General features: G+C 39.0%; 1 protein-coding gene and 1 long non-coding RNA gene across 3 annotated transcripts in view; one reads left to right on the top strand and one right to left on the bottom strand.

Annotated features, from left to right (window-relative positions):
• LOC144075771 (uncharacterized) overlaps positions 1-11,715 on the bottom strand; it is a 34,539-nt gene extending 22,824 nt beyond the window's left edge. Inside the window, exons 1-4 of one of the 2 annotated variants that reach the window (XR_013300628.1) lie at positions 10,755-11,715; positions 10,442-10,602; positions 9,462-9,680; positions 6,260-6,342 (exon numbers count right to left, since the gene is read on the bottom strand). This is a non-coding gene — a long non-coding RNA (uncharacterized LOC144075771). Of the gene's footprint in view, positions 1-6,259; positions 6,343-9,461; positions 9,681-10,441; positions 10,666-10,754 lie in introns of both variants that reach the window. The other variant, XR_013300627.1, reaches the window with a different exon arrangement.
• Positions 10,655-14,267, top strand: slc32a1 (solute carrier family 32 member 1). The gene is made up of 2 exons (XM_077603137.1): positions 10,655-11,569; positions 12,677-14,267. The coding sequence occupies exons 1-2, from the start codon at positions 11,129-11,131 to the stop codon at positions 13,862-13,864; spliced, it is 1,629 nt and encodes a 542-aa protein (XP_077459263.1). The 5' UTR covers positions 10,655-11,128; the 3' UTR covers positions 13,865-14,267.
• Positions 14,268-15,087: the final 820 nt, after the last annotated feature.

Here is a 15,087-nt window from a genome sequence, read left to right on the forward strand (position 1 = left end):
TTTTTTAAAGAAAAAAGCCTTACTATACTATGTCGTTTTTTGAAGAAAAAAGCCTTACTATACTATGTCGTTTTTTTAAAGAAAAAAGCCTTACTATACCATGTCGTTTCTTTACAGTAAAAAGCCTTACTATACTATGTCGTTTTTTGAAGAAAAAAGCCTTACTATACCAGGTCGTTTTTTTAAGAAAAAAGCCTTACTATACTATGTGGGTTTTTTAAAGAAAAAAGCCTTACTATACTATGTCATTTTTTAAAGAAAAAAAGCCTTACTATACTATGTCTTTTTTTAAAGAAAAAAGCCTTACTATACTATGTCGTTTTTTGAAGAAAAAAGCCTTACTATACTATGTCGTTTTTTATGAAAAAAAGCCTTGCTATACTATGTCGTTTTTTACATAAAAAAGCCTTGCTATACTATGTCGTTTTTTACGAAAAAAAAAGCCTTACTATACTATGTCGTTTTTTGAAGAAAAAAGCCTTACTATACTATGTCGTTTTTTACGAAAAAAAGCCTTACTATACTATGTCGTTTTTTGAAGAAAAAAGCCTTACTATACTATGTCGTTTTTTACATAAAAAAAGCCTTGCTATACTATGTCGTTTTTTACGAAAAAAAGCCTTACTATACTATGTCGTTTTTTGAAGAAAAAAGCCTTACTATACTATGTCGTTTTTTGAAGAAAAAAGCCTTACTATACTATGTCGTTTTTTTAGGGAAAAAGCCTTACTATACTATGTCGCTTTTTTAAAGAAAAAAAGCCCTACTATACCATGTCGTTTCTTTAAAGAAAAAAGCCTTACTATACTATGTCTTTTTTTAAAGAAAAAAGCCTTACTATACTATGTCGTTTTTTGAAGAAAAAAGCCTTACTATACTATGTCGTTTTTTATGAAAAAAAGCCTTGCTATACTATGTCGTTTTTTACATTAAAAAAGCCTTGCTATACTATGTCGTTTTTTACGAAAAAAAGCCTTACTATACTATGTCGTTTTTTGAAGAAAAAAGCCTTACTATACTATGTCGTTTTTTACGAAAAAAAGCCTTACTATACTATGTCGTTTTTTACGAAAAAAAAAGCCTTACTATACTATGTCGTTTTTTACGGAAAAAAAAGCCTTACTATACTATGTCGTTTTTTACGGAAAAAGCCTTACTATACTATGCCGTTTTTTGAATAAAAAAGCCTTACTATACTATGTCGTTTTTTACGAAAAAAAGCCTTACTATACTATGTCGTTTTTACAAAAAAAAAGCCTTACTATACTATGTCGTTTTTTGAAGAAAAAAGCCTTACTATACTATGTCGTTTTTTGAAGAAAAAAGCCTTACTATACTATGTCGTTTTTTACATAAAAAAAGCCTTGCTATACTATGTCGTTTTTTACGAAAAAAAGCCTTACTATACTATGTCGTTTTTTGAAGAAAAAAGCCTTACTATACTATGTCGTTTTTTGAAGAAAAAAGCCTTACTATACTATGTCGTTTTTTACATAAAAAAAGCCTTGCTATACTATGTCGTTTTTTACGAAAAAAAGCCTTACTATACTATGTCGTTTTTTGAAGAAAAAAGCCTTACTATACTATGTCGTTTTTTGAAGAAAAAAGCCTTACTATACTATGTCGTTTTTTTAAGAAAAAAGCCTTACTATACTATGTCGCTTTTTTAAAGAAAAAAAGCCTTACTATACTATGTCGTTTTTTTAAAGAAAAAAGCCTTACTATACTATGTCGTTTTTTACGAAAAAAGCCTTACTATACTATGTCGTTTTTTGAAGAAAAAAGCCTTACTATACTATGTCATTTTTTAAAGAAAAAAAGCCTTACTATACTATGTCTTTTTTTAAAAAAAAAGCCTTACTATACTATGTCGTTTTTTGAAGAAAAAAGCCTTACTATACTATGTCGTTTTTTATGAAAAAAAGCCTTGCTATACTATGTCGTTTTTTACATAAAAAAAGCCTTGCTATACTATGTCGTTTTTTACGAAAAAAAGCCTTACTATACTATGTCGTTTTTTGAAGAAAAAAGCCTTACTATACTATGTCGTTTTTTACGAAAAAAAGCCTTACTATACTATGTCGTTTTTTACGAAAAAAGCCTTACTATACTATGTCGTTTTTTACGGAAAAAAAAAGCCTTACTATACTATGTCGTTTTTTACGGAAAAAGCCTTACTATACTATGCCGTTTTTTGAAGAAAAAAGCCTTACTATACTATGTCGTTTTTTACGAAAAAAAGCCTTACTATACTATGTCGTTTTTACAAAAAAAAGCCTTACGATACTATGTCGTTTTTTGAAGAAAAAAGCCTTACTATACTATGTCGTTTTTTGAAGAAAAAAGCCTTCCTATACTATGTCGTTTTTTGAAGAAAAAAGCCTTACTATACTATGTCGCTTTTTTAAAGAAAAAAAGCCTTACTATACCATGTTGTTTCTTTAAAGAAAAAAGCCTTACTATACTATGTCGTTTTTTAAAGAAAAAAGCCTTACTATACCATGTCGTTTTTTAAAGAAAAAAGCCTTACTATACTATGTCGTTTTTTAAAGAAAAAAAGCCTTACTATACTATGTCTTTTTTTTAAAGAAAAAAGCCTTACTATACTATGTCGTTTTTTACGAAAAAAGCCTTACTATACTATGTCGTTTTTTGAAGAAAAAAGCCTTACTATACTATGTCATTTTTTAAAGAAAAAAAGCCTTACTATACTATGTCTTTTTTTAAAAAAAAAGCCTTACTATACTATGTCGTTTTTTGAAGAAAAAAGCCTTACTATACTATGTCGTTTTTTATGAAAAAAAGCCTTGCTATACTATGTCGTTTTTTACATAAAAAAAGCCTTGCTATACTATGTCGTTTTTTACGAAAAAAAGCCTTACTATACTATGTCGTTTTTTGAAGAAAAAAGCCTTACTATACTATGTCGTTTTTTATGAAAAAAAGCCTTGCTATACTATGTCGTTTTTTACATAAAAAAAGCCTTGCTATACTATGTCGTTTTTTACGAAAAAAAGCCTTACTATACTATGTCGTTTTTTGAAGAAAAAAGCCTTACTATACTATGTTGTTTTTTATGAAAAAAAGCCTTGCTATACTATGTCGTTTTTTACATAAAAAAGCCTTGCTATACTATGTCGTTTTTTACGAAAAAAAAGCCTTACTATACTATGTCGTTTTTTGAAGAAAAAAGCCTTACTATACTATGTCGTTTTTTACGAAAAAAAGCCTTACTATACTATGTCGTTTTTTGAAGAAAAAAGCCTTACTATACTATGTCGTTTTTTACATAAAAAAAGCCTTGCTATACTATGTCGTTTTTTACGAAAAAAAGCCTTACTATACTATGTCGTTTTTTGAAGAAAAAAGCCTTACTATACTATGTCGTTTTTTGAAGAAAAAAGCCTTACTATACTATGTCGTTTTTTACATAAAAAAGCCTTGCTATACTATGTCGTTTTTTACGAAAAAAAGCCTTACTATACTATGTCGTTTTTTGAAGAAAAAAGCCTTACTATACTATGTCGTTTTTTAAAGAAAAAAAGCCTTACTATACTATGTCGTTTTTTTAAGAAAAAAGCCTTACTATACTATGTCGCTTTTTTAAAGAAAAAAAGCCTTACTATACCATGTCGTTTCTTTAAAGAAAAAAGCCTTACTATACTATGTCGTTTTTTAAAGAAAAAAGCCTTACTATACTATGTCGTTTTTTAAAGAAAAAAGCCTTACTATACTATGTCGTTTTTTAAAGAAAAAAAGCCTTACTATACTATGTCTTTTTTTTAAAGAAAAAAGCCTTACTATTCTATGTCGTTTTTTACGAAAAAAGCCTTATTATACTATGTCGTTTTTTGAAGAAAAAAGCCTTACTATACTATGTCATTTTTTAAAGAAAAAAAGCCTTACTATACTATGTCTTTTTTTAAAAAAAAAAGCCTTACTATACCATGTCGTTTTTTGAAGAAAAAAGCCTTGCTATACTATGTCGTTTTTTACGAAAAAAAGCCTTACTATACTATGTCGTTTTTTGAAGAAAAAAGCCTTACTATACTATGTCGTTTTTTACGAAAAAAAGCCTTACTATACTATGTCGTTTTTTACGAGAAAAAAAAAAGCCTTACTATACTATGTCGTTTTTTACGGAAAAAAAAAGCCTTACTATACTATGTCGTTTTTTACGGAAAAAGCCTTACTATACTATGCCGTTTTTTGAAGAAAAAACCTTACTATACTATGTCGTTTTTTACGAAAAAAAGCCTTACTATACTATGTCGTTTTTACAAAAAAAAAGCCTTACTATACTATGTCGTTTTTTGAAGAAAAAAGCCTTACTATACTATGTCGTTTTTTGAAGAAAAAAGCCTTACTATACTATGTCGTTATTTGAAGAAAAAAGCCTTACTATACTATGTCGCTTTTTTAAAGAAAAAAAGCCTTACTATACCATGTCGTTTCTTTAAAGAAAAAAGCCTTACTATACTATGTCGTTTTTTAAAGAAAAAAGCCTTACTATACTATGTCGTTTTTTAAAGAAAAAAGCCTTACTATACTATGTCGTTTTTTAAAGAAAAAAAGCCTTACTATACTATGTCTTTTTTTTAAAGAAAAAAGCCTTACTATACTATGTCGTTTTTTACGAAAAAAGCCTTACTATACTATGTCGTTTTTTGAAGAAAAAAGCCTTACTATACTATGTCATTTTTTAAAGAAAAAAAGCCTTACTATACTATGTCATTTTTTAAAGAAAAAAAGCCTTACTATACTATGTCGTTTTTTATGAAAAAACGCCTTGCTATACTATGTCGTTTTTTACATAAAAAAAGCCTTGCTATACTGTCGTTTTTTACGAAAAAAAGCCTTACTATACTATGTCGTTTTTTGAAGAAAAAAGCCTTACTATACTATGTCGTTTTTTACGAAAAAAAGCCTTACTAAAAAAAGCCTTACTATACTGTCGTTTTTTACGGAAAAAGCCTTACTATACTATGCCGTTTTTTGAAGAAAAAGCCTTACTATACTATGTCGTTTTTTACGAAAAAAAGCCTTACTATACTATGTCGTTTTTACAAAAAAAAAGCCTTACTATACTATGTCGTTTTTTGAAGAAAAAAGCCTTACTATACTATGTCGTTTTTTTAAGAAAAAAGCCTTACTATACTATGTCGCTTTTTTAAAGAAAAAAAGCCTTACTATACCATGTCGTTTCTTTAAAGAAAAAAGCCTTACTATACTATGTCGTTTTTTAAAGAAAAAAGCCTTACTATACTATGTCGTTTTTAAAGAAAAAAGCCTTACTATACTATGTCGTTTTTTAAAGAAAAAAGCCTTACTATACTATGTCGTTTTTTAAAGAAAAAAAGCCTTACTATACTATGTCTTTTTTTTAAAGAAAAAAGCCTTACTATACTATGTCGTTTTTTACGAAAAAAGCCTTACTATACTATGTCGTTTTTTGAAGAAAAAAGCCTTACTATACTATGTCATTTTTTAAAGAAAAAAAGCCTTACTATACTATGTCTTTTTTTTTTAAAAGCCTTACTATACTATGTCGTTTTTTGAAGAAAAAAGCCTTACTATACTATGTCGTTTTTTACATAAAAAAAGCCTTGCTATACTATGTCGTTTTTTACGAAAAAAAGTCTTACTATACTATGTCGTTTTTTGAAGAAAAAAGCCTTACTATACTATGTCGTTTTTTGAAGAAAAAAGCCTTACTATACTATGTCGTTTTTTGAAGAAAAAAGCCTTACTATACTATGTTGTTTTTTGAAGAAAAAAGCCTTACTATACTATGTTGTTTTTTTAAAGAAAAAAGCCTTACTATACTATGTCGTTTTTTAAAGAAGAAAGCCTTACTATGTCGTTTTTTGAAGAAAATAATCCTTACTATTCATGGTCTTTTTTTCCGTAGACCTACGGGCATTGTGTACCGCAATTAAATCAAAGTGTTTCACATCATAGAGACCCTGCCGGAAAAAAATAGAAAATCCTTTCAGCTGGTCGAGAATGTCGCCCATTGCCGGCACACCACCGAGATGCGCATTTTAATCAAGAGCGGCTAAAGGAGGCTTTCTATGAATGGCAAAGACAGAAAAAAGACACAAAAAAACAGGCAGAAACAGGGACACCAAAGTGCAAGAAAGCGTTCTTTTCAAGCATGCCTTTCAAAACAAAACTTGCGTGCAGGAAATGACAACAGTTATAGTACGGTTTTATCTAATCCAAAACAAGTGTGTTTGTGTGAATGGTTGTCCTTTACCTCTTCGTGCCCCGTGATTGGCCGTCAACCGATTCAGGGTGTCCCCCGTAGTTCGGTAAAAGACTCCAGCACCCTGTACGACCCTTGTGAGGATAAGCGGTTCGTAAAATTAATATATGTATTCCAAATTTTGAAGAATCTTCCAAAAATGTCAACAAGAAATACTATGTAAACAAAAACATGATCAAAGTTGAAATGGAAAGCCTTAGTTAAAAAACATACAATTGCATCTGATCCGTCATTGGCTGTGACAAATCACATGATCCATTTATGCCAGGCCTCCATTTTGGTGCAAGAATGTTGTACTTTTCTCCCAATCCTGCTGACAAACCTCTTTTCTGTCATTTTTCAAATGTAGGACCGAGGAGGGCTTGGAAAAAAAAAATGACCTTCCAAAAGCCGACACGCGGCGTGAAAAATGTCGAACCGCTGCTTTTGTGTTTGCCGCCCGTCCCCGAGGAGCTCCCCCGTTTATGGTGGAAGGGAAAAGGAAAAAAAAGCCAATTACAATGTTAATGTGTCGCAGCGGGAGGCCGGAGCCCGAGGGCCGACCGCGTCCGACGTTTGACGGGGACGACCCGGGTCAACCGCAAAATGGCGTCAGGGGAGTCGTTGGCTTCGGCAAAAAAAAAAAAACAATGCCTCGAAGTCTTTGGCAGTCAGAATTGAATAGAAAATAGAACAGAAACATCCCGTATTCATTGAATGCATCATCAGTAAAATAGACAAATCGAATAGCAGTTTTAACATAATATACAGCACACAAAACAAAGATATTGTCAGTCAGCTGGCCTTGAAAGGGTTAAGGTGGGAGAGAAAGCACTTCCAGCGCAAGCTCCCAGTGGACAATTTCTCCGGGGAGGCCATAATAAGTCATTAAACGACCCGCATTAGGGGCTAATGAAAAGGCTCTTAGTGGTTTTTCTACTGTGGATGGACCACCTGGATTTGTTTGTCACGCGCCTCCTGGCTTCTTGCTTTCATTTCAGCAACACCGGGAAGCCGGTAATGATGATGAGGTGATGGTGATGAGGATGAGGATGAGGTGATGATGATGATTAGGATGATGCCAATGACGATGATGGTGAGGATGGCGATGGTGACGATGATGATGACGGTGATGATGGCGATGATGATGACGATGATGGAGATGATGATGGCGTTGATGATGATGAAGGCGATGAGAATGATAATGATGATGGTGGTAATGATGATGATGATGATGAGGTGATGGGGATAATGATGATGGCGATGATGATGACGATGATGATGGCGGTGTTGATGATGACAATGATGATGAAGGTCATGACCTTCATCATCATCGTCCTGACCAGCATCATCATCATCATCGCCATCATCGCCATCATCATCGTCATTGCCATCATCATCATCGCCATTATCATCATCATCACCTTCATCATCGCCATCCTCACCCTCATCATCATTGGCATCATCATCATCAATACCATCATCATTACCACCATCATCATCACCATCATCATCCTCATCGCCTTCATCATCGCCATCATCGTCATCATCACCGTCATCATCATCATCATCGCCATCCTCACCATCAATACCATCATCATCACCTCATCATCGCCATCATCACCTTTATCATCACACTCATCATCATCACCATCATCATCATTGGCATCATCATCATCAATACCATCATCATTACCACCACCACCATCATCATCCTCATCGCCATCATCGTCATCATCACCGTCATCATCATCGCCATCCTCACCATCACCATCAATACCATCATCATCATCACCTCATCATCATTACCACCACCACCATCATCATCATCATCATCATCGCCATCATCACCATCATCACCTTCATCATCGCCATCATCATCACTGTCATCATCATTGGCATCATCATTACCACCACCACCATCATCATCATCACCATCATCATCCTCATCGCCTTCATCATCGCCATCATCATCATCACTGTCATCATCATCATCGCCATCCTCACCATCACCATCAATACCATCATCATCATCACCTCATCATCATTACCACCACCATCATCATCATCACCTCATCATCATTACCACCACCATCATCATCATCACCATCATCATCATCACCGTCATCACCATTGGCATCATCATCATCAATACCATCATCATCATCACCATCATCATCCTCATCGCCTTCATCATCACCATCACCATCAATACCATCATCATCATCACCTCATCATCATTACCACCACCATCATCACCATCATCATCCTCATCGCCTTCATCATCACCATCACCATCAATACCATCATCATCATCACCTCATCATCATTACCACCACCATCATCATCATCACCTCATCATCATCGCCATCATCACCATCATCACCTTCATCATCGCCATCATCATCATCACCGTCATCATTGGCATCATCATCATCAATACCATCATCATCATCATTACCACCACCACCACCATCATCATCATCATCACCATCATCATCCTCATCGCCTTCATCATCGCCATCATCACCGTCATCATCATCATCGCCATCCTCACCATCACTACCATCATCATCATCACCTCATCATCACCTCATCATCATCGCCATCATCGCCATCATCGCCATCATCGCCATCATCGCCATCATCACCATCATCACCGTCATCATCATCAATACCATCATCATCATCATCACCTCCTCATCATCACCTCCTCATCATCATCACCATCATCACCATCATCATCACCATCATCATCCTCATCGCCTTCATCATCATTATCATCACCATCATCATCCTCATCACCTCCATCATCATCATCATCGCCATCATCATCATCATCGCCACACTTCCCGATCGACATTCTAGCACAAGAACAACACTGCGGTCCTTAGAATGTCGGGAAGTGATCAAAGATGGCTTCCCAGTGTTGCTGAATTGAAAGCAAGAAGCCAGGAGGCACGTGACAAACAAATCCAGGTGGTCCATCCACCACCAGCCATGTGTGTAATGCGAAAAGGACACCAGGTGACTGATTGGAGGTGGGCGGGCAAATTGCGGAGGGGGAGGGGAAAAGGATGCCACGTGGTCACTTGCCATTGACTGCGAGGGTTCTTAACAACAATTGACGGCGAAAGACATCTAGGACATTTGGATTTGGCACCCAATATATACATTTAAAAAAATAGAAAAATAAGTCAAGAATGAATTCAACCTTCCAACGCAGCTCTGTGGTGGCGCTTGCATCTTTTCCCTCAATTGGCTGTGTAACACATCCACAATTTGGATTGGTTGGACGTCAGACGTGAATCCCAGTGGGATTTGGCCACGCCCCCTCATCATTGCGCCTCCCCTGTGGGAGCAAAATGCCTTATTTTGCGCTCATTTTTCAGCTCCGAATGTTTTGTTTGATGAAAGCACATATTTGGTGGGCCTGTAAAAAAAATCAAACACAAAAACGACGTTAAATGGGGTTTTAGGACACACGCACGCGCACGCACGCGCACACACAGACACAAGTAATCTTCATGTTGCTGCCTGGCTGCTGCTGATAAGCGCTCGTCGTTAAATCGTGCACGTGAAGAGATTTCATTTGTGTATTTTCCGGGGTTTGAGGGGGGGAGATGGAAAAATATTTTTTACCCTAAAGGTGTATATTTCGTAAAATCTCTATTGTTGTCAAATTTTTAACTGCATAAAACTGCAATTTGCGCATCTGATTTAATATAAAAAACGACGCATTTTCTGTCCTAATGGCATGCAAAATGTAAAAGTATTTTCTGCACACTTCTAATGCTACAATTTAAAAAACAATTATGATAGACACGATTTCTCCTAAGCATCTCAACAAATGACTGAAAATGATAAATAAAATTAATCTCAGTATTTTATCATAACAAAATCAAGCCAAAACGCCGTAATTTCCTCATGAATAAAATCCCTTTTTTCCTCACAATGGCCCAACCAAAATCCCTCAATGAAAGGATAAATGAATTAAATTTCCCCCCTTTTAAACAATAAAAAACGGCTAAAAACACCTAATTACAGCTAAAAAATCAATTTTCCATGTCTAAAAATTCGACATTCAACCAGCCAAAATCAACAAAAGCAACCTTTCCCCCCTCCTGCCCCCCACTTTCATATTTTCAATCTTCCAAAAATCCTACGCTTGTGCTCCAACGCGCTTTCCTTTACCTTATATGTGCGTAAAACTCGGAAACCGTCGGAATGTCTGCATGGCTTTTTGGGGGGTGGGAGGGTGTGAAGGGTGGGCGTCGGGTGATGAGGGGTACCACAAGCACCTCCCCTAGAAATGCAGCAAATCTCTCCCGTGTTCTCCTGGTGCGGGGCTCGGTCTACAAAAAAAAAAGGAAGGGAGGAGATGGAAGAGAGGGAGGGGGCAGTCAAGCCCACCCCCCCTGAACGCCACGATACCGCATTGGCATCAGTGAAGACACCTGAACGCACCTTCCCTGGAAAAAAAAAAGGATATCACAAAAGGCCTTACTTCCAAATCCACTTTTTTGGGGGGGTGGGGGGCGCACGGCGTCCGGAGTCCAACGGCAGCCAGGAGACGAGAGGCCAAGGAACGGAGACGAGGAGGGACGGCAGGATGCACAAACGGATTGGCGACGTCTGAAGGTGAAATGAACCTGAGGAGAAGCACACTGAGGAAGAAGTGGAGATAACAACTAAAAAGAAAAAAATAGCTTTTTTGAAAAGCAAAAAAAGGAGGGAAAAAAACCATCGGTGTCTTCATCTCAACTCGTGCCCACCCACCCACTCTTGTGTCTCGCGGACGTCGCCACCGCAAGGAGCCTCATCTGTAAAAAAAAAAAAAAAAAAAAGAATAATTCGGGAAGAAGAAAAAAAAGGGCAAAAATGGCGACGTTAATCCGGAGCAAATTGTCGAATAAACTCTCCAACGCGGCGACCACCGTCAGCCACAAATCGCAGGCCAAAGTCAGCGGCATGTTCGCCCGGATGGGCTTCCAGGCCGCCACCGACGAAGAGGCGCTGGGCTTCGCCGCCTGCGACGACCTGGATTACGACCACCGGCAGGGCATGCAGATGGACGTCCTGCAGAGCGGCGGCGGCGGCAGTGGTGGCCGCGAAAAGGCCGCGTCGGACGGCGGCATGGAGCGCTCCCCCGACGGCGGCCCCGCGGACGGCGCCCAGGACGGGGACACGCACTACCAACGGGACGGCACCGGACTGTCGCGCTCGTCCTCCAAGGACGGGGCTTCCAACAACGAACTGTCCGAGGATAAACCCAAAATTACGGCTTGGGAAGCGGGCTGGAACGTCACCAACGCCATACAGGTAAGTCATTCTTATTTTACTTTTGTGCTTCCAACTCTTCTGCAATTTGAATCCCATCTTTGCCCATCATTTTAATTACTTATTATTCGAATGCATTGCGCGCGCAATTACGCACGGCCATGGCGCACCCCCCCCCCCCCTCCTAAAAAAAAGTGGGCGTTAACAAAGCGAGTGCCCCCCCCCCCCCCCCTCGGGAGTTCTCGCTCTGCGACAAAAAAAATAGGCAGCCTTGATCGAGGTTGTGACGTCACCACGTGTCTCCTCGACGCGCGGTGACGTCAAAACCGCGTGGGGGAGAGAAAAACCCACATGTCTAAATTTCACTCGTTACCATTGACGACGATAGACGTCCAGACAGCTCCCCTCAGTAAATAAGGACATTGGAATGACAAATCTGCGGGGTGAATAATTATTTTTGCGAGTTTGACAGCAATAGACGTCCAATCCAATTGAAGCAATATTTGAAATCATGTTGACTGCATCAAAAAAAAAAAGCCAAAAAGTTAACTTAGATAATTGTTTATTTAAGTTCGTTCACAGGGCCTTCCCAGTCAAAATAGATTGGACAGCTAGCATTCAATTGTGTACGTACAGGTAGAAAAAAACAGGTTAATGGGCGTTTTAGTCCAAGTCCTTTGTCTTCTTGTGGCCATGGGTCCATTGTCTGCGATATGTGAGGGATTACTGTATAGGTCAAATGGGATTTGATTATATCTTTTTGCATGTTTACTACCGGTCAAAAAAAAAACATCACCAATGTTCCCTCTAAATTTTTGTTTGTCTGAGCAGAAAGACAACCTCACTGAGCATGCCGAGTACCGGTGTGAGCAACATCATCATTGCTCGCTATGGGCACACACCAGTATCACACCTGCCATAAGCAGGTGCAGGTCTACTACACATAAATTATTTATTAATAATAAAATGTTAATATCTATGAATGGGCGGCCCGGCGGATGAGTGGTTCGTGCATCGTCCTCACAGCTTATAAAAAAAAAATTGCGCTCCATATGATTTGCTATGTGCAGAGAAGACGAGAGTAGTGCGCAATTAGAGGGAACATTGGACATCACCCTTATCAATTATTATGGTTGTGTTTTTTTGCAGGGCATGTTTGTGCTGGGCCTCCCCTACGCCATCCTGCACGGCGGTTACCTGGGCTTGTTCCTGATCATCTTCGCGGCGGTGGTGTGCTGCTACACGGGCAAGATCCTGATCGCCTGCCTGTACGAGGAAGACGAAGACGGACGCCCCGTCCGCGTGCGCGACTCTTACGTGGACATCGCCAACGCCTGCTGCGCACCGCGCTTCCCGTCTCTGGGCGGCCACGTGGTGAACGTGGCGCAGATCATCGAGCTGGTGATGACGTGCATCCTGTACGTGGTGGTGAGCGGCAACCTGATGTACAACAGCTTCCCCAACATGCCCATCTCTCAAAAGTCGTGGGCCATCATCGCCACGGCGGCGCTGCTGCCCTGCGCCTTCCTGAAGAACCTGAAAGCCGTGTCCAAGTTCAGCCTGCTGTGCACGCTGGCGCACTTTGTCATCAACGTGCTGGTGATCGCCTACTGCCTGTCGCGGGCGCGCCTGTGGGCCTGGGACAAGGTGAAGTTCTACATCGACGTGAAGAAGTTCCCCATCTCCATCGGCATCATCGTCTTCAGCTACACCTCGCAGATCTTCCTGCCTTCGCTGGAGGGGAACATGCAACGGCCCGCCGAGTTCCACTGCATGATGAACTGGACGCACATCGCCGCCTGCATCCTCAAGGGTCTCTTCGCGCTGGTGGCCTACCTGACGTGGGCCAACACCACCAAGGAGGTGATCACGGACAACCTACCGCCGGGCATCCGCGCCGTGGTCAACCTCTTCCTGGTGGCCAAGGCGTTGCTCTCCTACCCGCTGCCCTTCTTCGCCGCCGTGGAGGTGCTGGAGAAGAGCTTCTTCCAGGAGGGGCGCGGGGCCTTCTTCCCGGACTGCTACGCCGGCGACGGGCGCCTCAAGTCCTGGGGGTTGACGCTGCGCTGCGTCCTGGTGGTCTTCACGCTGCTCATGGCCATCTACGTGCCGCATTTCGCCCTCCTCATGGGGCTGACGGGGAGCCTGACGGGCGCCGGGCTCTGCTTCCTGCTGCCCAGCCTCTTCCACCTCAAGCTCCTGTGGAGGAAGCTGCAGTGGCACCAGGTGTTCTTCGACGTGGCCATCTTCGTCATCGGCGGCATCTGCAGCATTTCCGGCTTCATCCACTCCATGGAGGGCCTCATCGAGGCCTACAGGTACAACATCCACGAGTAGGCGGCGCCGACTCGTCACTTGGCTTCGCTAAATAAAAAAGAGAATCACATACCGCCTTCAAACTAGGGGTGGGACGTCCACGCCGACGAGTTGCTTGCAATTAACGGCAAATTGATCCCCATTTTATTTGGTTCCTATTAATTGGAAATAACAAAGCGCCATTTTCTGGTACGCCGACAGGAGACCAATAAAGTCAGCTAATGACCAGAAATCCAATTATACAAATACATATCTAAAATAAGTGTTTTCTTTTAAAGTGGAATTGTGCAAATATAATGAAACATAATTTTTCAGTTAATGTGCACTTTGAAATTGGATATTTTAAGTCATGTCCCCAGATTTGTTTAAAACCTGAAGTTCTTTATCTACTAAAACCCCTTCAACTTAAACCTTTTAGAGCCAAACTATGCGTTGAATCAAGATTAATAAATTACAGATGCTCAAATTGATTCAATTTTTTTAAATCAAGTCCCACCCCTAGTTTAAAAAAATGCTTTCTTTTCACGTGAGTGTAGACATTGGCATTACACACTCGTCAAATAAACAATTAAGTGCTTAATTTTTGAAGGCAAGACTAAAATAAAATCATTTAGCGCAAAAGACAAATAAACATTCAGCTCTGGAAAAAAATTCTCAATGGCAAAATTCATTAAAAAATGAGATTGGCAGCACCATTTTTTTGCAGATTATTAAAAATGGGAAAAATCGTAAGGGTGTATAACTCACCATTTTCACGACGATTCAAGGGCCTTCTGGAACGGAACACATTTCACATAAAGCAATAAAAATAGCAAGCAATTTTGAAATTTTAGACCTTGGAATGAATCTTTTCAACTAAACATTGTGACAATAGTAACTCTTTACAGGGCAAGTGACAATATTTGCTAAGAAGGATATGTGGGCACCACATTTTGAATCAGGTAGGCCAAAACAATAACATTTGGTAAGTGTGGCCTACTTTAACATTACTAAATTATCTCCCTCTAAAATGTATATGAATAAACAAAAGCATACAGGTTTAAAAAATGCAATTGAATAAAATGCAAACAGGAATACTCTGTTTACGGCTCCCAATAATTCTTAATTACGACAGTATTTCAATAATAGCTTTGACTGGGATGCAATTATTTGCTACCAGCCTCCCCACATCTAAATGGATTAGACATTTCACCAGCTACTTAAATAACTGTCCTATAAAGGGTTAATCTGTGTTCTGCGTTCTG

Source organism: Stigmatopora argus, chromosome 6 (genome assembly GCF_051989625.1).
Source record: "Stigmatopora argus isolate UIUO_Sarg chromosome 6, RoL_Sarg_1.0, whole genome shotgun sequence".
NCBI lineage: Eukaryota > Metazoa > Chordata > Actinopteri > Syngnathiformes > Syngnathidae > Stigmatopora > Stigmatopora argus.

Excerpts from the sequence above, each read along its gene's own strand:
- slc32a1 (XM_077603137.1), top strand. The coding sequence starts at position 11,129 with ATGGCGACGTTAATCCGGAGCAAATTGTCGAATAAACTCTCCAACGCG. Across the intron at positions 11,570-12,676 it reads ACGTCACCAACGCCATACAG|GGCATGTTTGTGCTGGGCCT; the intron begins GTAAGTCATTCT and ends GTTTTTTTGCAG.